This window comes from Salvelinus namaycush, chromosome 38 (genome assembly GCF_016432855.1).
Source record: "Salvelinus namaycush isolate Seneca chromosome 38, SaNama_1.0, whole genome shotgun sequence".
Taxonomy (NCBI): Eukaryota; Metazoa; Chordata; class Actinopteri; order Salmoniformes; family Salmonidae; genus Salvelinus; species Salvelinus namaycush.
In genome coordinates, this window is record NC_052344.1 from 5385850 (window position 1) to 5408644 (window position 22795).

Sequence of the window (22795 nt, forward strand, 5' to 3'; positions counted from 1 at the left end):
GTTTTGTGCACTGTGTACATTTTTTACGCCATGGCAGTAGGGGAGAGTGGGGTATTTTGAGCCATTTTTTTACATTCAGCATCACTACATCAAGGGAAATATAGTATTCTTCTAACAAAGATTTCTACATATATTTCAGGATGTTGTGTATCCCTGGAAATAATGAGAATTCATGTAAACATAACAGTTTTGAAAACATAACTTGTCGAAAAAAAGTGGTCTCTTGGCACATCTAACCCCGGATATTGGGTAAGTTGAGCCGCCTTGGGGTAAGTGGGTGTGTCCTGTAATAGTGGGTGATTGTGGGTGATTGTGCTGGTAGGTCAAAGTTTAATTCATGGAATAAGGGTGTGTGTGGTACATTGTATATCTTAAATGTATGCCTACATTTAAATATAGATCTCTCTGTTCAATATCACTTACCCTTCCATTGCTTGACCAGTGGTCTGGGACTGGGATGTTGTTTAGAAGTACCAGTTCGTAGGAAAGTTCTCTGCATTTGAAGCCCATGAAACTGGACCACCAGATTCGTGATTATGTTTTAAGCAAGCGCAGACTCCATGTCGTCAAATAAGAACTTCTGTGCCTCTGCTACTCTATCATAGCCTCTCTTTCATATAGGTACATGTTCCTTGTCTTTTTGTTGTCAATATACCTCTTGTCATTCAGTCTAATTTTTCGTCCCTTGCTGCTGCTCGAATGGACTTCTTCCCTGGCTGCGCTTTCAAGAACCTCAAGGGGGCTAGACCCCTGCTTGTTTTATGTTTGTATACAAGGTGCATGATGATGTCTGCTCTATAACAATAAAAATGGACTATCGTGGGTTCATATGCATGACACATTGCAAAGATACTATGCATATTATGCATAAAACTGACTAAATGTAATCATCGTTTGTATAGGGTACGGTGGCCATTGTCTCAACTTACCCCAAGAGAAACATTTTGACTATATTAGCCCACACAACTGCAATGATGAACTTTCATGCTAGGTTTAGAATCTCGTATTGTATACATCAGACCCCAACTGATGTATAGAACAATCTTAAAAGGATCTACTTTGGTTTAGATACACGCATCATAAAACCTAAAACACAATACATTAATATGACTTTGTAAAAATCTCTGTTTTGGACCTAACTTGCTTACCACTTTTTCTATGTGGATTTTTCCTTCACAGACTCCATGAAATGATGACCTCTTTCTAAATACACTACCGGTCAAAAGTTTTAGAACACCTACTCATTCAAGGGTTTTTCTTTATTTTTGCTACTTTCTACATTGCAGAATAATAGTGAAGACATCAAAACTATGAAATAACAAATATGTAATCATATTGTAACCAAAAAAGTGTTAAACAAATCAAAATATATTTTATATGTGAGATTCTTCAAATAGCCACCCTTTGCACACTTGGTATTCTCTCAACCAGCTTAATGAGGTAGTCACCTGGAATGCATTTCAATTAACAGGTGTGCCTTCTTAAAAGTGAATTTGTGGAATTTCTTTCCTTCTTAATGTGTTTGAGCCAATCAGTTGTGTTGTGACAAGGAAGGGGGGTATACAAAATATAGCCCTATTTGGTAAAAGACCAAGTCCATATCATGGCAAGAACAGCTCAAATAAGCAAAGAGAAACGATCATTATATTAGGAGATGAAGGTCAGTCAATGCGGACAATTTCAAGAACTTTGAACGTTTCTTCAAGTGCAGTTGCAAAAACCATCAAGCGCTTTGATGAAACTGGCTCTCATGAGGACCACCACAGGAATGGAAGAGCCAGAGTTACCTCTGCTGCAGAGGATAAGTTCCTTAGAGTTAACTGCGCCTCAGATTGCAGCCCAAATAAATGCTTCACAGAGCTCAAATAACAGACACATCTCAACATCAACTGTTCAGAGGAGACTGTGTGAATCAGGCCTTCATGGTAGAATTGCTGCAAAGAAACCACTACTAAAGGACACCAATAATAAGAAGAGACTTGCTTGGGCCAAGAAACACGAACAATGGACATTAGACCGGTGGAAATCTGTCCTCTGGTCTGATGAGTCCAAATTTGAGATTTTTGGTTCCAACCGCCGTGTCTTTGTGAGACGCAGAGTAGGTGAACGGATGATCTCCGCATGTGTGGTTCCCACTGGGAAGCATGGAGGAGGAGGTGTGATGGGGCGGGGGTGCTTTGCTGGTGACACTGTCTGTGATTTATTTAGAATTCAAGGCACAAGTAACCAGCATGGCTACCACAGCATTCTGCAGTGATATGCCATCCCATCTGGTTTGGGCTTAGTGGGACTATCATTTTCAACAGGACAATGACCCAACACACCTCCAGGCTGGTTAAAGGCTATTTTACCAAGAAGGAGAGTGATGGAGTGTTGCATCAGATGACCTGGCCTCCACAATCCCCCGACCTCAACCACATTGAGATGGTTTGGGATGAGTTGGACCGCAGGGTGAAGGAAAAGCAGCCAACAAGTGCACAGCATATGTGGGAACTCCTTCAAGACTGTTGGTAAAGCATTCCAGGTGATGCTGGTTGAGAGAATGCCAAGAGTGTGCAAAGCTGTCATCAAGGCAAAGGGTGGCTATTTGAAGAATCTCAAATATATAATATATTTTGATTTGTTTAACTCTTTTTTGGTTACTACATGATTCCATATGTGTTATTTCATAGTTTTGATGTCTTCACTATTATTCTGCAATGTAGAAAATAGTAAATATAAAGAAAAACCCTTGAATGAGTAAGTGTTCTAAAACGTTTGACTGGTAGTGCATTTGGTCACATGATTCATTTTGTATATGGTTTAGAAACAAGGGGTGGCTCAACTAACACTTTGGCTCAGTTTACCCCATTCTCCCCTATCAGTCATGCACCACAAAAAAAAAGTGACTGCCATTCACCCCATTGAGAGTTTTATTATGAACTGTGTGTGTGTGTGTGTGTGTGTGTGTGTGTGTGTGTGTGTGTGTGTGTGTGTGTGTGTGTGTGTGTGTGTGTGTGTGTGTGTGTGTGTGTGTGTGTGTGTGTGTGTGTGTGTGTGTGTGTGTGTGTGTGTGTGCAGTCCCCTGGGGTCAACTCTGAAGGTCTGAGCATGGGTGGTAAAAGTGCGAAGCCAGCTTAAGGACAACTTCCTTCACAATTTATTCATCCCTGGAAATGGAGTTGGCTCCTTTCTGAAAGCTAGGGGGATGATGGCCGCTGAAGCCTTTACAAAGTAAGGGCACTTTAGAAGTCAAGAACTTCTCATTATGAGAAGCTTAAGGATGTTTTACATGATTAATTCCAGGAGTTATTAGAAAACAGTAACTACTTAATAACTGCATGTTATGATACAATGGCACCAAAGGGATAGCAACACCTCCTAAATGTCTCTAGGACCTGATGCACAGAGAGTATGGGAATCCAGATCATCTGTTCCGAACCTCTGGTAAACCATACAGTAATGGAGCTTCTGAACTTCAGGACTCCGACAGGCGAGATACATCTCATTCTCCAAGGTGAGGGATAACCTCTCCGACCAAGCAGGAACATCCGTTTGTAGAACAATGTGTTCAAACTCCCCTGGGACTCAGTCCGAGCGCGAGCTCTAATAGGTACAGATATCCATTTTCTTCCTGCACCCTCATCTCATTTCCCTCCTTATTGCTTCAAGACTCCCTGGAAGAGAGGGTCGAAGAAAGGACAGACGTGTGAATTCAGCCAACCAGCCGCGGGATGCTGCGAGCGCCGTGCCTGGATCTCCGACGCTATTGGCTGTTCTCTGGAGAGCCGGGGTTGTTCCGAAATTAATGAGTGTTGAGCAGAAAGCACCATGTCTCTGTGACAGCTGATCGAGGGGGAGATGCGCCGTTAACCACCGTGGAAAAGGACACGGGGGATAGAGGCTCTTCTACCAACCCATCAGCTCTCTCTGCTTGTGGACTTTCCGTTTTCTGATAGGGAACAACACTGGGAAGAAGGAAAACCTGGAGCTGGTCTCTCTCCAACTGCGTAAAAATAAGAAGCTGCCGTCTAGGCTTGTCTGTGTTGCGCGCTTTCTCTCCTCCGTCTCTGGAACAGTGTGCTAGATGAGGATATAGGGAATACATATCGGTCGATGAAGATGACCATTGCGGGTGAGTTCCCCACTTTCTCCAACATGTATGCAGTCATCTAGAGAGCAGATATATGTGGAGCGTATTCCATATCGCCACTGTTGCACTACGTATTTCCAAGAAGTTAACGGGAAATATCTGGTTTGGGGAAAGGCTTTGACGACACAGTAAATACTAGTATAACGAGAAAGGTGTTGCTAAGCTATATAAAACAGTATGTATCAAAATGGTTACCGTTATGTTTTACTGCAAATGTAACAATCGGACATGCATGACAGCTTGGAAGGCTACTAATGATTGTTCTCGAACCTTCAGACGCAGGAAAGCTTTTGCGCAACTATGCAGAATGTGCTTTATAATGGAAATGGATTATGAATGAAATCACACCAAAAAGATACGACGTCGAATATATATATATATATTTGTTAAGCAGGTGGAGTTGTGCGTATATTTATGCTATGATGTGCGTCCTGTTGCTGATGCATTTAGAGAGCGCGCACACAAGGCACGTCTAGAAACCCTCAGAATGGTGGCTAACTCTCCCTCCCCTCTCGCTTTGCTCTCCGTTGAATCATCCTGTTGCTATCAAAGATAACTCGTTCTCAGTAGCTACCTGCCACGAAATAACTAATAGGCCTATCCCGGGGCTGTACGCAACACACACAACACACACGCAAACCCACACACTCCCACGATGCATCGTGCATCAGATCCATTCGCTTCAGCACCATTTCTGCACGTTGCATCCGGAGCTTTTGCGTAATTACCCCTGTCACGGCGAGACATCATAGGTGCAGAGCATAGTCCACATTGAACACAATCACTCAACCACATATCTGCGGAGCGTGACCTCCTACACCTTGCAGGATTTGGAGAGAGAAGCAGCGAGTCTCTAATCCTTTAACTGCATTGGGGCGTTTCTCTCTCTCTCTCTCTCTCTCTCTCTCTCTCTAAACTATAACCTCTCCAACGCTCATGGAATATTCCAATGAGAGGTCAACATGTAAGGTTTACTATAATGTATCCTATATATGAGGTACAGTTGTCCATTGGCAGCGTTTACCTTGTTGCTGGATCAGTGAGTCAGTCTACCTTGTTGCTTCTGAACACCAATGGAGTTTATACTGAACATGTGCACAATGGGTCCAGAACCCCCCTCTTCCAGACAGAAGCCAAACCAACAGCTATTTAATATGAAATGATATAGCATTGCTCAATGCTCACCATGAAACCTAACCACCATTTTAGCATTGTAATTTGCCTCTGATGGAGACCATCTTCATCCTGTGGTGAGAGAATGGCAGACCAAACAGTGTGCCTGGCACGCCTATCCAAGGCCAACTCACCCTATCGCTCTGTATAGCACAGTATTAGCACAGTAGCCTGTCTCCATGTAACACAATTAATATGTAGCCTAGTCTACTGTACAATACATACAGTACTGTTTACCTTACATTTTGATGTTGTCATCAGAGCTCTGTGTAAGTTTATAGATGGGTTGCTGGTTTAGCAACAAGGGGGAAACCAGACGGGGTTGGCTTAGACTGTTAACAATATTTAAACTACATTTAGTCTCCAAATGTTCATTGGAAACATAAATACATTTGTACAATGAGCACTTGTTGTCTCTCAAACACATCATCACAGTTTTTTTGTGTTGCAGAATCTTTGCCATATTAGCATAGACATGACATGAGTCCAAACACCTCAAAACAAGACATGGTATCAATAAAAAGATACAACGAGCTGAAACGAGCCTTCGTACAGTTCCCCACACGGCAGCTTCTTGTCCTTGTTGCTAGCTTTCTGACCAGTAAGAATCACAACAACACTCTCCTTTGTCCACGTTGAATGCTCATCATTTTTGCAACGTTGTCAGCCAACCCATCTATATTCCCCTTCTCTTTAAATGAGTATTTCTATTCACTTTACTGAGTTCATCTGTAATGCTATGTGTTTAGCCTGGGATTTTAAGAGTCAGAGCCCTAAACATGTAATTACTTCTCCCTCTCAGGTGGCAAAAAAAATCCTCAAGTCAAATGGTGATTTCATTTAGTTCAAAATACATCATTGCTTTTTTCCCCCCAACAACTTTTTCCCCCCAACAACTCTTTTTTCCCAACAACTCTATTTTCCCAACAACTCTATTTTCCCAACAACTCTATTTTCCCAACAACTCTATTTTCCCAACAACTCTATTTTCCCAACAACTCTATTTTCCCAACAACTCTTGCAGTAGAGTACAGTGTTAACAGGTCTATTGATCAAGTTAGGGCTACATTACATTGGGCCTATATGAAACAGGATTTAAATAGGCTTCTCTCATACAATAGCCTAATACAGTGATGTGTGCCAGCGTGTGGGTGTATGTATTTAGAGGAGAATTTACATGTACCCCGAGTACAATTTTCTAGGCTATCTATCTATGAAGAGGAGCAAAGATGTGTGGGTTTAACTCTCAGTCCTATACTCAATGTCAAAATACACTGCGTCTTATGACTTGTTAGTTGCATAATGATGTATTACAAGAAGCCCCTGGTTTGATTCTGATACCTGAATACACAGCATGTAAACAGTGGTGCAGACAGACAGCTAGAGGGGAAGAGTTCAGAGCATTCAAGCAGTATAGTATAGTAACAGTATAGTAACAGCCCAACATAGCTGATAGCCTTCTGTTTACAAACAGATTTGGGTTGGGAACACATGAAGAAAAGCACATATAAATTCAAAATCAAAGTATTGTTGTTTACCTGCATCAATGACATTTCAGATTTTCTAATCAAGTCTGAAAAGGTTGTTGAAATGTAGCGATACCCTTTCATCCGTTGAAAGGTAACTCCTAAAGTCTCAGGGAATATAGATTTTAATCAGAGAAGGGAACATGATAAGAGGGACATATGCAAATAGCATTTTCAAATAGAGGAGAGACATCTGAGGATTGCTGCTGTGCTCTCGAATGTGTTCCGTAATATTCAAGATTAATATGTATAGCCATGGATACACTAATGAGAAGCTATTGCTTAGGAGTGATACGATACCACTGAGACTGAATGGGCTCAAACCCTGGCAGACGCGAGATCGTGAGCTACCCAGACAGAGTGATGGATTTATGGAGACACAGACACATGCATCATAGACTTACACACGCACGCAGACACACACACACGTGCGTACAGTGGACATGCATGCACACGTACGCACGCACACGGAAACACACTGACACACACTCCCCTGGGTATGTACTGGATAGTCAAGCTAATATTTTACATTTGGCTCTGAACTCCAGCATGTTGGATTTGTGATTAAATGTTTCATATGAGGCAATCGTACAAAATGTACAGAGTTATTTGAGGGTATTTTCATAAATATCAGTATTAAGAAATGAAATAACTTTAGGTATCTAGTCCCCCCCGTTTGAAGAAGTCATAAGTATTTGGAAAAATTCAGTTAAAGCGTGTTACATTTGTCAACGGCTTAGTATTTGGTCCCATATGCATAGCATGCAGTGACTAATACAACATCAAGTGTATGGTATTGAAACTACGCTTGTCCATCTGAGATATTGTAGCGGACACAAGTCAATCATTTACGGGTCCATTCACTCACAATAACCAATAGCCAAAAGTTGTGCCTCTACAAACGTGTTGGTTGCATTTGCAGTTCGTTTTGGTTGTTTGTTTTGCCCAATAGGAACTGAATGGTGAATGTATCGTGTCATTTTGGAGTACATTTTATTGTAAATAAAAATAGATGTTCCTGAACACTTCTACATTAATGTGGATGCTACCATGATTATAGATAATCATGAAGGAATCATGACTAATGATGCTCATACCCACAAAATCATGAATAACGATCATACCCCCCCCCCCAAAAAATGCTAACCTCCTCTGTTATTGATAATGGTGAGAGGTTAGAGGGTTTTGTTGTAGCCTCTGAATGGCATCTCCATCATCTTTATTAATGACTCATTCATCATTTTTCAAAATCGTGGCATTATCGGGATTCCGTAAGAAGTGTTCAGAAATGTCTTATCTACTCACTTAGAAAGAAAATGATTCCAGTCATCATTCACCATTCAGTTGCTATTGGCCGAAACGTAACCTTAAACACAACCAAAACAAACTGCAAATGCATCCAAGTTTGTAGAGTCACACGCTTGATGTAGTGTAAGACATATGGGACCAAATACTAAACTTTTCACTACTTCGATACACTATAAGTGAATTTGTCCAAATACTTATGACTTCTTCACATGGGGGGGGGGGGGGACTAAAAACATAAAGTACTTTTATTTGTAAATGGTATAACAGATATGTATGAAAATACCCTCAAATTAAAGGTGACATTCTATACTGTCGCCTCAAATCCAACATGCTGGAGTATATACATTTGTAATTTGAGCTTGACTGTCCAAATACATACGGAGGACAGTCTCTGGCGAGCCAATTCAGACCTGATATAGCAAACCGTCTTGCATTTCTAGGTGCCTATGCAGGCCTGTTCTGAGCCCAGGTGAATGGAAACAATAGTTACCTTCGAATAACCAGAGCCATTAAATCATAGTAAAGAAGGCCTCGCTGAAATGAAATGCATTTCAGTGGCGTGTAAAGATTGATTCTGTCTGCTGAAGGAAACACAGTCCCTTCAGGCTCGTGGCCTCTTGACCAGATAAATATATATTATTTATATAAATATAGATAGCTGTGCATCTATCTCCAAGGGAGGAAACATGCCACATTTGCACCTGCAGATTCAATTTCCTCCCGGCTTGGAGTGATATCGCTGCCTCCTTTCATTCTGGTTAACAACTACAAGGAGAATTATGTAGATGAGTGACCTTTATTTAAATAGGCAACTCAGTTAAGAACAAATTCTTATTTACAATGACGGCCTACCAAAAGGCCTCCTGCAGGGACGGGGGCTGGGATTAAAAAATATATATATATATTATATATATATGACAAAACACACATCACGACAAGAGAGACAACACAACACTACATAAAGAGAGACCTAAGACAACAACATAGCAAGGCAGCAACACATGATAGCACAGCATGGTAGCATTAGATTTCATTAGGGAGATAAATAAGTGTGTGGCGTGTTCACCATGTTTTTCACCTTATCAATGTCTGACTTAGCGTGATTATAAAAGGATGCCTTATTCTGTCATTCAGATGGGCTAACTTCCCTGTGCACATGTGCTTATACACGTGCACGTGTGTGCGCCTTGGCATGCATGTGTCCGTTCGAGTGTGGTCTGTAGTTGCCTGTAGGCGAATGTTTGTGTGCATGTGATTTTGTGTGTGTGCTCTCTGTTCTCCCTTACTCAGCCCAAGGGCACTGGCTGTAGAGCAAGAGAGGCACGAGGCTGAGCTAGGCTGAGCTCAGACCTGGGGTGTCCTGTGGTTAATTTGGAACATTGATTCCACATTAACTGTTAACTCGCTGCTGATTTGCGGCCATGCAAGAGCAGGTGTAAGGGGAAACATTTTCCCCTTCTCACACCACCACACAAAACGTAATCACGCACACACACTGCATAGTAGCCAGCGTTTAATGGACTCTCCCCTGACCTTAGAAAAAAAGTGTAATGGCAAATCAATGAGGTGAAGGGCAGGGGAAGGGACAAGTAGCTCACAAAGCCACCCACCAAGCGGCTTATCCATGCAGCACTTAGCCAGTCAGGCAGACAAGCATGGAGACTGGGAGGGATTCAGGCAGGCAAACAGGCAGGTCAGGGAGACACAGTGCCTTTCCTCTATTGGAGATAGTGATGCTAATGGGTTGAATGGAGAAGAGGGGAGGAGCGGAGCCGGAGAGGAGAGGAACCCACTATGGGGGTTTCATCTGGGGAAGAGAAGAATGAGAGAAAGCAGGATGAGAAGAGAGAAGGACATGGGCGTTATAGAGAATGGCAAGAGCAGGAGAGAGAGAGAAAGAGAGAGAGAGGGTCAGAGTGAGAGAGAGAGAGAGGAGGGGGAGAAGAATCACGGAAATTAGGATGAGAAGAAAAGGAAATGGGTGATATAGAGAAAGGGGAGAGCAGGAGAGAGAGAGAGAGAGGAGGGGGAGAAGAAACACAAAGTAGGATGAGAAGAGAGAAGGGAAGGGAGATATTAGAGAAAGAGAGCGGGAGAGGAAGAGAGAGAGGGAGGAGGGGTGAAGAGAGAGCCTTTGAGGATTATAACCAATGGATCAGAATTCCTGTGAACCATTTCTTAAATACACAGGCCATTTCTCCTGCAAAAAGGAGGCAATTCATCTGATGCCCTACTTTCCAGTTCCGTATGACCTTTATGTCGGGGAAACAGTTTTAGCCCTGCCAGGGTAATGTCTACCTTTCAGCAGATATCATACTTCCTTGTTACCGGCTAAACGGTATAGGCTACATAATCACATCCCTGAGGGCCAATATGTTCCCTTTCAACACCTACGATAGATGCAGTACATCCACTGTTTCCTTTTGGGAATCTACTGTACATTCAGGGAGTTTTTCTAACCCATGATCAGAACAGAATGTGATGTTTATTTCATACATAAGACAGTACCTTTCGTTTCTTACAACATATCAACTAGCGACTGCACGCTGTCAACATAATGATCTCTATTGATCTCTATATTCCTCACCTCTCGATCCCAGCCTAATTTGACCACGTTTCTAATGCCGTTGAGAAATATACATTTAATCAACATTTTGTTAATCTAATGCAACATCCCCGTTCTACCTTCATACTAATAAATGCATTGGCATAAACAAGTGACGGGTACGTGTTCCAAAGTAATCCTCTCCAGATCCCCCCCTCATCTCCACTCGACCCCAGCCGGCCTCCCCCAGACTAGGAATTCACTTAAAACAAGCAGTTAGCCACAAAACGAACAGTGCAGGCTGGCTGCTTGAGGATGAGCTGAGCCACAGCGGCACGGATGAGTTACCGTCACAGAGTCAGGACGGAATTCTTCCGCTTCCCTATGTTCACTGCATACCTCGGTCTGAGACGGCCATCGTTGAAGTCATTTGTGGTAATGTGAAAATGAGGGGTGTTGTACAAAACAAAGTCGTCAGTTATTGGATCATCTCTAACCAATCAGAGTATCAAAGCCAATTAAGAATTTTCCAAAATGCTGCTTTAACCAACTCATCGGTTTCTAGGACCAATCAGAACAGTTGGAATGTGTTTGTGTTCTAGAAATCATTGGGGATGTACTCTGATCCAGACTCATTAAGGAGAAGAAACGGCATGTCTCTCGGCATGGTGTATGGCAGTGGTCACCAAGGCATTGACAAGGCATTCCTAGTCGATCACCAAACATTTCTGTGAAAAACTACAACAATAAAGCCTTGCGTTCCTATTTTTTGTATTAGGTTCACGCTGTTGTTGGTAGGTGCAGTTGATTCAGCAGCCCTAGCGACTAGATATATATATATATATATCTAGTCCACTCATTTGAAGGCGTCATAAATATTTGGACAAATGTATTTATAGTGTATTACATTTAGTCAAAAGTTTAGTATTTGGTACCCATTTGTGGATTAGATACATAAAGTGCCTTCATTTCTAAATGGTAAAACAGATACTGTATGTATGAAAATACCCTCAAATTAAAGGTGACATTCTGTTCTGTCACTTCATATAAAACATTTGTTCTCAAATCCAAAATGCTGTAGCGAAGAGCCAAATTAAAAGTTTTAGTACATAGGCCACTGGCCTGGACACATTGGAAGCAGTAGCGACAAATCCAGATTTCTATTTCTCCCTTCGCCGTATCGTTCTGTTGATGCTGCACTGCATCAGGACTCTGATTAGGAACATCCGTCTTATAATTCCATTTGGCTCCCGTATTAACCGCATTCCTCTTTGTCTGAGAACCGCGAGGCGTTATGCAAGTTATTGCCACTTAACGCCAAACAAGCTCCAGTTCTCCCTCCTCCCCTCTTTTTTCCTTGGAACTCTTGTTTTCACCTAAGCTTAAATGGGTTAAGGCTGATTTCCCTCATCGGTCTTGGGCTAAGGTGTTTAATGCCATTACGACTTCCTCAGGTCACTGGAGGTTAATGTGATGGTATTGATACCCTGGCAGTCATTTTTTACTTGATATTTTCCCTATTGCTTCCTGTTGACTACTGGTAATTGAACAGTGTGTTGTGGGGGAAATTAACTCTATTGTGCGGGGAAATTAATTCTGTATTGAAAGGGGGGGAAACCAGCTTGACCTGATTTCACACTGACATGTTAGTTCAAGTGCTGTAAACACTTTAATTCGGGTCTACCGACAGTAGTTAGGTGTGCGAGCCCTTTGCCACACACGCTGTTGCAGGCTATGCTGTGTGTAGTTTACAGGAGCTAGAGGATATTCTTACCTTACACAGTGCGTGGGGTACTATTTCCAACATGTCTACTTTCTCACGTTTGGATTATAAGGCTAGGAGACTGAATACCGCTGAATAGGCTATTTAAACCTAGCGATGGATTTCGTATCGTCGTCTCTTTTACACTATTTTCTTATGAAGCAGGCATTGTCCTAAACGTTTACGATACTGTAGCCTAGCTTGAAGGTTCTGTCGGGGTCACCTCCAGTTCCCCATCTCTCTGACCCCAGACGAATGTCTCTTAATGTTCTGTTGAATAGTAGAGCAGCAGACATTCTCCTCACCGTTGGGTCTTGAATTAAACATTAATAAGTGGACTCACTTAACATTATTAAGTTACAGACGTAATGTTGAAGTAATTCATGTATTTAGGTTTCTAATACGAAAGTGGTCACCATCAGCATAAAAGCCGAGAGCATGGGCGTTGAATTAGGTTCCGTTTAGAAGGGGATGTCTGAACATTTCTAAGCGTATTGTTGATTAAACAGTATCACAAGAGAGCGCAGTACCAATAACACTCATCTCTCAACATTCTGTGTGATGTTTCAATTTATTTATTAAATAGGATGCTCAATGCACACTCATACAAAATAAAATATGGCATCCCTAAAGTACTGGTACTCGGGAAGTTTAACCTTGTCCAAAAGTGAAGGGTAAACACCTTTATTATTTATGATTATGTGTCGAGGGAAAAGCAATAGCGCTGCAGTGTGTGGAATCATTCTAGCCCTCTTGTCATTACACAATGGGAGAGGCTAAGAAAATATTATGCATGGCGTGAACACAACCAGAAAGAAATTGTAGGGCAAAACTTCCATTTTCATGAATCAAGTTGTGATTCTCATAACTCAAATTGACTCACACATGAGTAAGTACTGGGCAACGCTGTTATGTTATCCAGGCACACCACACCATTTGAATCCACCTCTGACCTCAAAATAATCATCCAATAGGCTACATGTCATGGGTAGGAGGGATTTTAAGAACTGACATTAAATGGATATGAAACTAGCCCTTTGTTCCGCTGTACAATCAACACCTCAGTACTTTAGGCTACCTTGCTAACCGTTCCAACATCCGGATGCCATATCACCTTGCCAAATCTGAAGGAATCCAGGAAGAAAGTAACGTTCCATTTAATGTATTGTGTGGCGGCAATTTCTGTTGTCTTTTCTTTTTTTACAGACCCCAGATTCCTCGTTCGGACTGTATTTTCAAGCCTCCATTTTGTGGCCGCTGTGAAGGGGCCCGGTTGACTCACAAAGATATTGATTACCCAATGGAAGTCAAATCCAAATAATGTCTTATTTAGCCAATTAGCAGGCAGGGTGGGTGACTAACAGCATAGCAACGCAGCAGACCCTAAGAGATCCAACAATGGCTACCCGCTGTGATGGAACATGCAGTGGATGCAGTAACGTTTAGCCCAGACACATTAAGGTGTCTCTAATTGTGATTAGTAAACACAGGAAAAAGAGGAAGCAGGGGGTGAAAACCTAAAACACCGTAGAAGAACATTACAGTTGAAGATTTAGCACAGAGCTATACAATGAGAGTCAATGCTTCCCGAGGGAAAGCGAGGGTAACCATGTTTTTCAGATTGCTCTGGGTATACCACTTATTAAAGTGCCAGGTGCCCCCCACCTTCTCTCGCCACTCTTCCACCCTCACCCTCGTCCTACCTCATCCAAAACCACATCCTCAGCCACACACTCCAACAGTGGACAGTGTTTTGCCATTGGGGCTGACTGCGGTGTTTTTGTAGCACCGTTCGGACTTGCTCATCTCCATCGGCGTCTTGGAGCACTGGGGTGGAAACAGAAATGAGGATGATGGAATGTCTCTGGTGCAGTGCACCCCTCTTCTCTCTCCCGTTCCTCCTATATTTCTCTATTTCTCCCTTTCCCTTTTTCTTCTCTTCGTCTTGTGGCTCTGTCTGGCGTTTTGTTGCTCTGCAGCCCAGGTTATGACAGGCACCATCAAACCCATTTGTTCAGTGAAAAGTGTTCATGTATGACAAATGACAAAGAGCAGCAGCCTAACTGTAGAGAGGGAAGCAAAGAGAGGAAACCATATACAGAAATGCAGCAATATTTTGTGAAAGTGCATGCTGATAAATATTCCTTTTCATAGCGTGAAGTGTTCATAAGTACTTATAAATGAAAGTTGTACTTTTTACTTAATTTGCTTCATGTTTTTCCCATAGGTATTTTCCCTAGTGATAAACATTATGTATAGAAAAGTATGTGGACACCCCTTCAAATTAGTGGATTCGGCAATTTCAGACACATCCGTTGCTGACAGGTGTATAAAATCGAGCACACGGCCATGCAATCTCCATAGACAAACATTGGCAGTAGAATGACCTTACTGAAGAGTTCAGTGACTTTCAACGTGGTACTGTTATAGGATGCAACCTTTCCAACAAGTCAGTTCGTCAAATTTCTGCCATGCTAGAGCTGCCCCGGTCAACTGTAAGTGCAGTTATTGTGAAGTGAAAACGTCTAGGAGCAACAACGGCTCAGCAGCAAAGTGGTAGGCCACACAAGCTCACACAATGGGACCGCTGAGTGCTGAAGCACGTAGCTCGTAAAAGTAATCTGTCCTCGGTTGCAACACTCACTACTGAGTTACAAACTGCCTCTGGAGCTTCATGAAATGGGTTTCCATGGCTGAGCAGCCGCGCACAAGCCTAAGATCAACATACACAATGCCAAGTGTTGGCTGGACTGGTGTATAGCTTGCCGCCATTAGACTCTGGAGCAGTGGAAACACGTTCTCTGGAGTGATGAATCACGCTTCACCATCTGGCAGTCCGGCGGACGAATCTGAGTTTGGCGGATGCCAGGAGAACACTACCTGCCCTAATGCATAGTGCCAACTGTAATGTTTGGTGGAGGAGGAATAATGGTCTGGGCTGTTTTTCATGGTTCGGGCTAAGCCCCTTAGTTCCAGTGAAGGGAAATCTTAACGCTACAACATACAATGACATTCTAGAGGATTCTGTGCTTCCAACTTTGTGGCAACAGTTTGGGGAAGGTCCTTTCCTCTTTCAGCATGACAACACCCCCATGCACAAAGTGAGGTCCATATACAGAAATGGTTTATAGAGATTGGTGTGAAAGAACTTGACTGGCCTGCACAGAGCCCTGACGTCAACCCCATCGTACACCTTTGAGATGGAACGCAGACTGCGAGCCAGGCCTAATTGCCCAACATCAGTGATAGTTAGCAACTTTTTTGAAAATGCAAACAGACATAAAAATGGTATCCACGAGTTCATCTGACTCTTGATAAAGGGCTACATTGCCAAAATCCTGAAGTATCCCTTTAAGCCTATGCAAGCTGCCATTTTAAGTATTTAATAAAGACTTCTCACTTTAACTCTAAAGGCACTCAATCCTCCTCAATGTATCCTTTAATGCTATATCAGGAGGGCACAGAAATGACCCCAAATGATATGCAATAGGTCAAGCAGATCTAAATCCATGCTGATGTGTCTTGAAGGGCCATGCAATGTAAATGTCAACACACATCCATGTGCCTCTATAACAAATGTCAATATGCCTAAATCCCCTTTTGTATAATGCACCCAGGTTTTCTGTAATGGTATTTACAGTTTGTTCCCCCCTCTTCTTTTACAGGTGGGAATGGACTCATTTAACAATGCTGGGAGCTAGTAACGACGTCGAGAGATGGATGTGATTCATCTTCAAAAGAAAGCAGAGCGTTAATGGAGGCTAAACCAGATGTGCTTAGCAGGACCGTAGCTTCCTGAGGTATATTGTTCATCGTCATCTACTTGGGCCTGCACAACCGAAGTCTTGACCCCAACCCGTATGCCCAGGAGGGAAAACTGAGCGGCCACACCAGCACAACCACAACAAAACAAAAGCCCCCTGGGATACCCTCCCTACCAGTGGGGGGTAGTCAGTCGCTATAGCAACAGCAACAAATGATTAATTATTTGTGAAGTTAACAGCTCAGACCACTTAATCTAAAAAGACCAATTACTTACTGGAGGGAATCGGGCCAATATGAAGGACGTGTCATTTGTGGATCGTTTCTTCGTGGGCCTTGCCATGACTGCCTTTGTTCTGGCCTCTGAGGAGAGAGTCGATTGCCCTCAGCTATGTGTGTGTGAGATCAGACCCTGGTTCTCTCCCAGCTCTGTCTACATGGAGGCCCCAATTGTTGACTGTAATGACTTGGGACTTTTCACTCTGCCTGGGAGATTACCAACGGACACACACGTGCTATTGCTGCAGACCAACAACATTGCAAAGATTGAGAAACCTTTGGATTACCTGGCCAACATCACAGAGATTGACTTGTCGCAAAACAACTTATCTTCAATGAGTGACATCCACCTCGGGCGGCTGCCTCAGCTGCTGTCCTTACACATGGAGGAGAACTGGATACGCCAGCTCCCAGATAGCTGCCTGGCAGAGCTGGCAAACCTTCAGGAGCTTTACATGAACCACAACCTGATCTCATCCATCTCCCCCACAGCGTTCCAGGGCCTCCACAATCTCCTCCGGCTCCACCTCAACTCCAACAAGCTGCAGACGATCAGTAGTGAGTGGTTCGACACCATGCCCAATCTGGAAATACTCATGATTGGGGAGAATCCGATCACCTCCGTTCAAGACATGAACTTCAAACCCCTTCGTAATCTCAGAAGTCTAGTTCTGACCAGGATGAACCTATCGCAGTTACCCGACGGCGCTCTATCTGGCCTCGACAACTTGGAGAGCATTTCGTTCTACGACAACACCTTCCCCGAAGTTCCCCACGCAGCTCTGCGGAACGTAAAGAACCTCAAGTTTCTGGATCTTAACAAGAATCCCATCGGGAGGATACAGAGGGGAGATTTCGCGGACATGCTCCACCTCAAAGAGCTGGGCATTAACAGCATGCCGGAACTGGTCTCTATCGACAGCTTCGCCCTCAACAACCTCCCCGAACTGACTAAGATCGAGGCCACCAACAACCCCAAGCTCTCCTACATCCACCCCAATGCTTTCTACAAACTGCCCAGGCTGGAGACGTTGATGCTGAATGGGAACGCGCTTAGCGCCCTACACAGGATTACTGTGGAGTCCCTCCCCAACCTGCGGGAGGTGAGCATGCACAGCAACCCCATCCGCTGCGACTGTGTGGTCCGCTGGATGAACATGAACAAGACCAACATACGCTTCATGGAACCGGATTCTCTCTTCTGTGTGGAGCCTCCCGAGTACGAGGGCCAGCATGTGCGGCAGGTCCACTTCAGGGAGATGACAGAGATCTGTCTGCCTCTCATCTCCCCTGAAAGCATGCCAGGGCACGTTAGCGTTGACAACGGGAGTTCTGTGTCGCTCCACTGCCGGGCCTTTGCCGAACCCGAACCGGACATCTACTGGATCACGCCTTCCGGTACCAGGGTCCTGCCCAATACCGTTTCAGATAAGTACTACATGCACCCAGAGGGAACATTTGACATCTACGACGTAACAGAGAACGAGGCTGGACTGTACACCTGCGTTGCCCACAATCTAGTCGGCGCAGACCTGAAGTCAGTCTCTGTGGAGGTGGATGGATACTTCCCTCGACCTGCCAACGGCTCTTTGGACGTCAACATCAAATCAGTGCAGACCAACTCGGTCCTGGTGGCCTGGAAAGCCGCCCATGGCGGTCTGGCTCCTAACATAAAGTGGTACATGGCTTCCGACCCCAACAACCCGACCATGGCGTTCACAGCACGCGTGCCGTCTGATGTGAAAGTGTACAATCTCACACATCTGACTCCCGCCACCCAGTACAAGGTGTGTGTGGACATCCGCAGCATCCTCTACAAACACGACACCAAATGTGTCAATGTCACCACAAAGGGATTAGAGCTGGCGGCCAAGGACACTGAAAAGTGGCACGCGGCAGTAATTGCTGTCTTTGGTGTGCTTCTCGCTGTGATTTCAGTGGCCTGTCTGCTTATTTATGTGTCTCTGAGGAACCACCACCTTTGTGGGGATTTAAGGAAATGCCGCTCCAAAGTGTCCCTGACGCCGGTGGCTGGCCTGCACTCTCCTTTTACGAGGCTGTGGGTCTCAGGGAACGGACTGCCAACTGCAGTGGAAGTGAAACCCACAGTCATAAATGTATCTGACAATGCCTTTTAAAGAACTATACCACCGTGGAGCTTACCACACAACCGCAAAGAATGGACAAGGTGTATTAAAAGGAGGAAGCCTGCAGTTGAACTGTTTTAAAATGTGCATCTGCATCCTTTAAGCTTTGACTCTGACATTCTGGGAAAATACACACCATCATTGAATTGAGGAGTAACCGGTAGGAGGGAGACAGACCACTCTCTCGGTTACAACACAGTATCTGACGTGGCGGCTCCATAACAATTGCTTTATCAAGCTAACATCACCAGGGAGATTGTTTTCCCAGCTAAAACACACAGTTCGACATCCCTGGGTTCTTCACAGAGTACAGATAGAATCAGAGAAGAGGAGGACGATGGTGTTCTCTCTCCTTGTAATTGACTGTTAAATGTGTTAAGAATAGTGGGACGCTCCTTGTGGTCCCCAAGCAATAGCGTCTGTGCTGTGCAACATCCATAGGCGAGCTAGAGATGACAACTGTCTATAACGGAGGAACTATGTAGTAGAATAGACAATAATAATGACTATGGTGTAAAACGTTTGATGAATATACCCTTTTTTCTATTTAGAAAGAGAGGATTTGTGTTTTTTTCATGGATAAATTGTTATATATTCTATCCGCTAATGTAAACCTAAATCCTCTGGTGTAATATCTGGACAGTAAACTGGTGTGATATTAATAATGGCAGAAACAAATTACTCTCATAATAACAACATCATCATGCTAAATAAAATGATACTGCGTGTGGGTACAGTATATAGAGAGGGCAGTTAAGAAATGGTTGTTTGCAAGTGTTTGAAGAAGAACCTAAGAATCTTGACGAAGGCAGACGTTGAGTTGATGGTGAGTTCATGGTCTGAATGTTGCTGTCTGTCCTGACATCTCCCAGAGAGGAATGACGAACAGTGGTTTCCCACTGGGCAAAAACTGGTGAAGTCAACATTGTTTCCACATAATTTCAACAACAAAAAATGTAATGTGATAACGTCGAATCAACGTGGTAAACTGATTGGGTTTGAAAAATGGCATCAACATAAGAGTATTTTGTCTTTCCCCCCCAATTTGTAACCTAAATACAATGACATGGTGGAATTTTTTGTTGATTTCACATTTAATTCACATTAGTTGATAACTCAACCAAATGAAAATCAAAACTAGACGTTGAACTGACGTCAGTGCTCAGTGGGTTGTTATGCCCCGGTAAGTGCCTACTACAAGAACTACACAAGAAGTACACAGGAAGTACACAATAACTACTACAGAGAAATAACAAGGCCATGTCATATGTTCAGACTCACAAGCTAATCTCAAGTACTTTTAGTGAAAATACATTCTTAGTATTTTTGGCATATAAACATTTTAAAAACGTTGCGTTCTTGCTTTGGGTGTAAAGTTATTAAAGCCATTTTTCTATTGACTGTACTGTCTGTGATGTCTGGGCACAATTGGGACTGAGATAAGAATCTGTGCTGAGAAAAATAATAATAAACGTCAACGTTTCTTTGCAATCATAGGGTTCCTCCCTCTCTCCCCTTTCTTCAGAGTACTGAAAGAATTGTATTATCACTCAACATGATAATCATCACAGTGGACTTGATGAAAACACTATACAGCCTTGTGATGTGACATTTCCTGCAACCTTTTGTGTTCCTGACCTTTATATTGCCAGGAAACCTTGATAATGATCACACAGCATTTCATATAAGAGCAAAAATGCCTGTTGTAACACAATGTGAATTATTATATGAGTTTGTATGTATTTTAGCCTACATTGTTATTCCCAGATACAACCTAATACAGCCTCATTAACTGGCTCATTAGGAACATGTTCATTCTTTAGATAGAAGTCCATGGTCTGAAAAAGCCCAGCAAGGTCAGTAACACAGTCATGTAGAGAACCAGAGCGGAAAGACACAATGTCCCGAAGACAACGATCTGCAAGGGAAGTCTGCCGGTTAAAGCTCGGTCCAAAGCAGTCGAAATCGGGAAATCGCATTATATTTGTTTCATTAAGGATCCGATGCTGGAGCCCCGAACATAAAAATACCATGACATGATGAATGTTTGTCAGGGGCAGAGTGACATGGAGGATTTATCAGACACGACCCGCCTCATACATCACTGCAGCCTTCAGCACCATGGACAGGGCTTTTAGAGCTCAGCCATTTGTCACAGACAAAGGGAGCTAAAATATGTCCAGAGCCCCTCCGCTCAGGTAGTGGCTCAGGTCAGACTGAGCTGAACCTTGACAGTCTGCCCCCGTCTGACGCACACAGAGACACACACAGACTGTGCATACATGCACACAAGCAAGCAAGCAAGCACACATACACATACACACACACCCACACCTTGTGATATCTTTACCCTGAAGACATCATGAGGTGCTACTGTGGGTAAAATCTGTGTGCTCTATGTGCCCACAAGGAGAGCAGTGTGTTCTTAGAAGAACAAACAGCTCGTGGGGTATTGTTCTTTTTTATCACGAACCCATGATTTGATTACATCCTTGGATGAACAAGCTCAAGACTTATCCACAAATTCGTTTCTCCTCTCTCTCTCTCTCTCTCTCTCTCTCTCTCTCTCTCTCTCTCTCTCTCTCTCTCTCTCTCTCTCTCTCTCTCTCTCTCTCTCTCTCTCTCTCTCTCTCTCTCTCTCTCTCTCTCTCTCTCTCTCTCTCTCTCTCTCTCTCTCTCTCACACACACACACACACACACACACACACACACACACACACACACACACACACACACACACACACACACACACACACACACAGCGGGTATGAACTCAGGTGATAGCCTTTTCCCTGTAATTGTACATTCCCAGCCACCTTATATGAGAGACATCGGGATTTAACTTAAATCCTACATGAAAAGAGCCAGTGAGGTGCAGCCATTTAATCCACAGAGGGCGTAAAAAGAAAGAGAGAGTTTCTGATGAATCTTCAAATATTTTCTTGGAATCACTTTCTACTATTATTTAAAAAAATCCCCATCTGCAATGCTGAGATATTAAAGCATTATCTCTGTGCACATTGGTTTTATTATCTATGTGTATATTAAGGTGTTTCTGCCAGTTATACAGTTCCATTTAATTATGCAAGGATCATCACCACCAACGTCAAACTCCATGGTGGTGGACGCTATTATTAACGCGTTCTTATGTTATAAAACAAATGTCTATCACCTTTTAAGACAAAGGCAGTAACAACGGTTCGTTTATATTTGCTTTCGTCAGTCTTTCCTTTAATTATATTTATTGCGTACGCTGTGGGCTATGAAATAGGATTTTCACAAGTATAACATTGTATTATAATTATTCATATGAATGTATAAATCTATGTAGGAGTGATGCCATATGTAATGTAGTGGGACAGTCAGTGTGTACTACTGTGTACTGTTCAGTAAAATAAGCAAGTTATCCATTGGAAGCAATAAGGAAACTCACCTTTATCTTTCACGGCGCCGCCGTAAAAGTTACAATCTATCGGTTTCCACTGTCCGTAGTCGTTTGTGCTTGAAGTCCAGCCAGCGAGTCTTCAGCAGAACGATTCATGTATACTAGAGTTGTTATTTTGTTAATTGATCAATTTGAACACCATGTGCTGTAATATGTATACAATATACAAAGTGCAAACCTTTAAAATATTTTGAATACTAATAATACACACATCAATATCATTGTTTGAATTCTTATCTTATTTTCACACCAGACCAGAGGTCAATAGCCTTGAATGGGATTATTGAATTGAATCATTTGATATAATTTTACACCATGTATAGAAAACACACAGCTAGCCGTAGATGCCAGTAGCAGGTACTATAAAAGAGGTCAAACAACTATATAAGCTCTCCATATACCTTATTACAGCTAGACATACCTACATAGGCCAGCCTGGGCAGCTACAGGCAACATTTCCAATAAATAGTGAAATGTCAACATTTATTTATAATCCCAGTGCAGCTATGGCACCTTAAATGTACTAAATGTAATTATTTCTCGTAGAGGTTACCTGAGTAGCCAGCAATCACAAGAACAGCCACGTTGACATTTAACGATTTACTGTGACACAGAACTAGGACTTTTCTTCTTTGTCACATTAGAAAAACAATCTCAATCTCTTTGCCTTCTCCATTTAGCCTATATGAAAAATCAATCATTTGCATCACAGAAA

At 43.0% G+C, this 22795-nt stretch overlaps 1 protein-coding gene across 1 annotated transcript; it reads left to right on the forward strand.

The window, feature by feature from the left end:
* The first annotated feature begins 3830 nt into the window (after positions 1-3830).
* On the forward strand, positions 3831-20130 carry LOC120032298 (leucine-rich repeat neuronal protein 3-like). The gene is made up of 2 exons (XM_038978323.1): positions 3831-4114; positions 16112-20130. The coding sequence occupies exon 2, from the start codon at positions 16505-16507 to the stop codon at positions 18623-18625; it is 2121 nt and encodes a 706-aa protein (XP_038834251.1). The 5' UTR covers positions 3831-4114; positions 16112-16504; the 3' UTR covers positions 18626-20130.
* The last annotated feature ends 2665 nt before the right edge of the window (positions 20131-22795 follow it).

Coding starts and splice junctions, on each gene's coding strand:
- LOC120032298 (XM_038978323.1), top strand. CDS start 16,505: ATGAAGGACGTGTCATTTGTGGATCGTTTCTTCGTGGGCCTTGCCATG.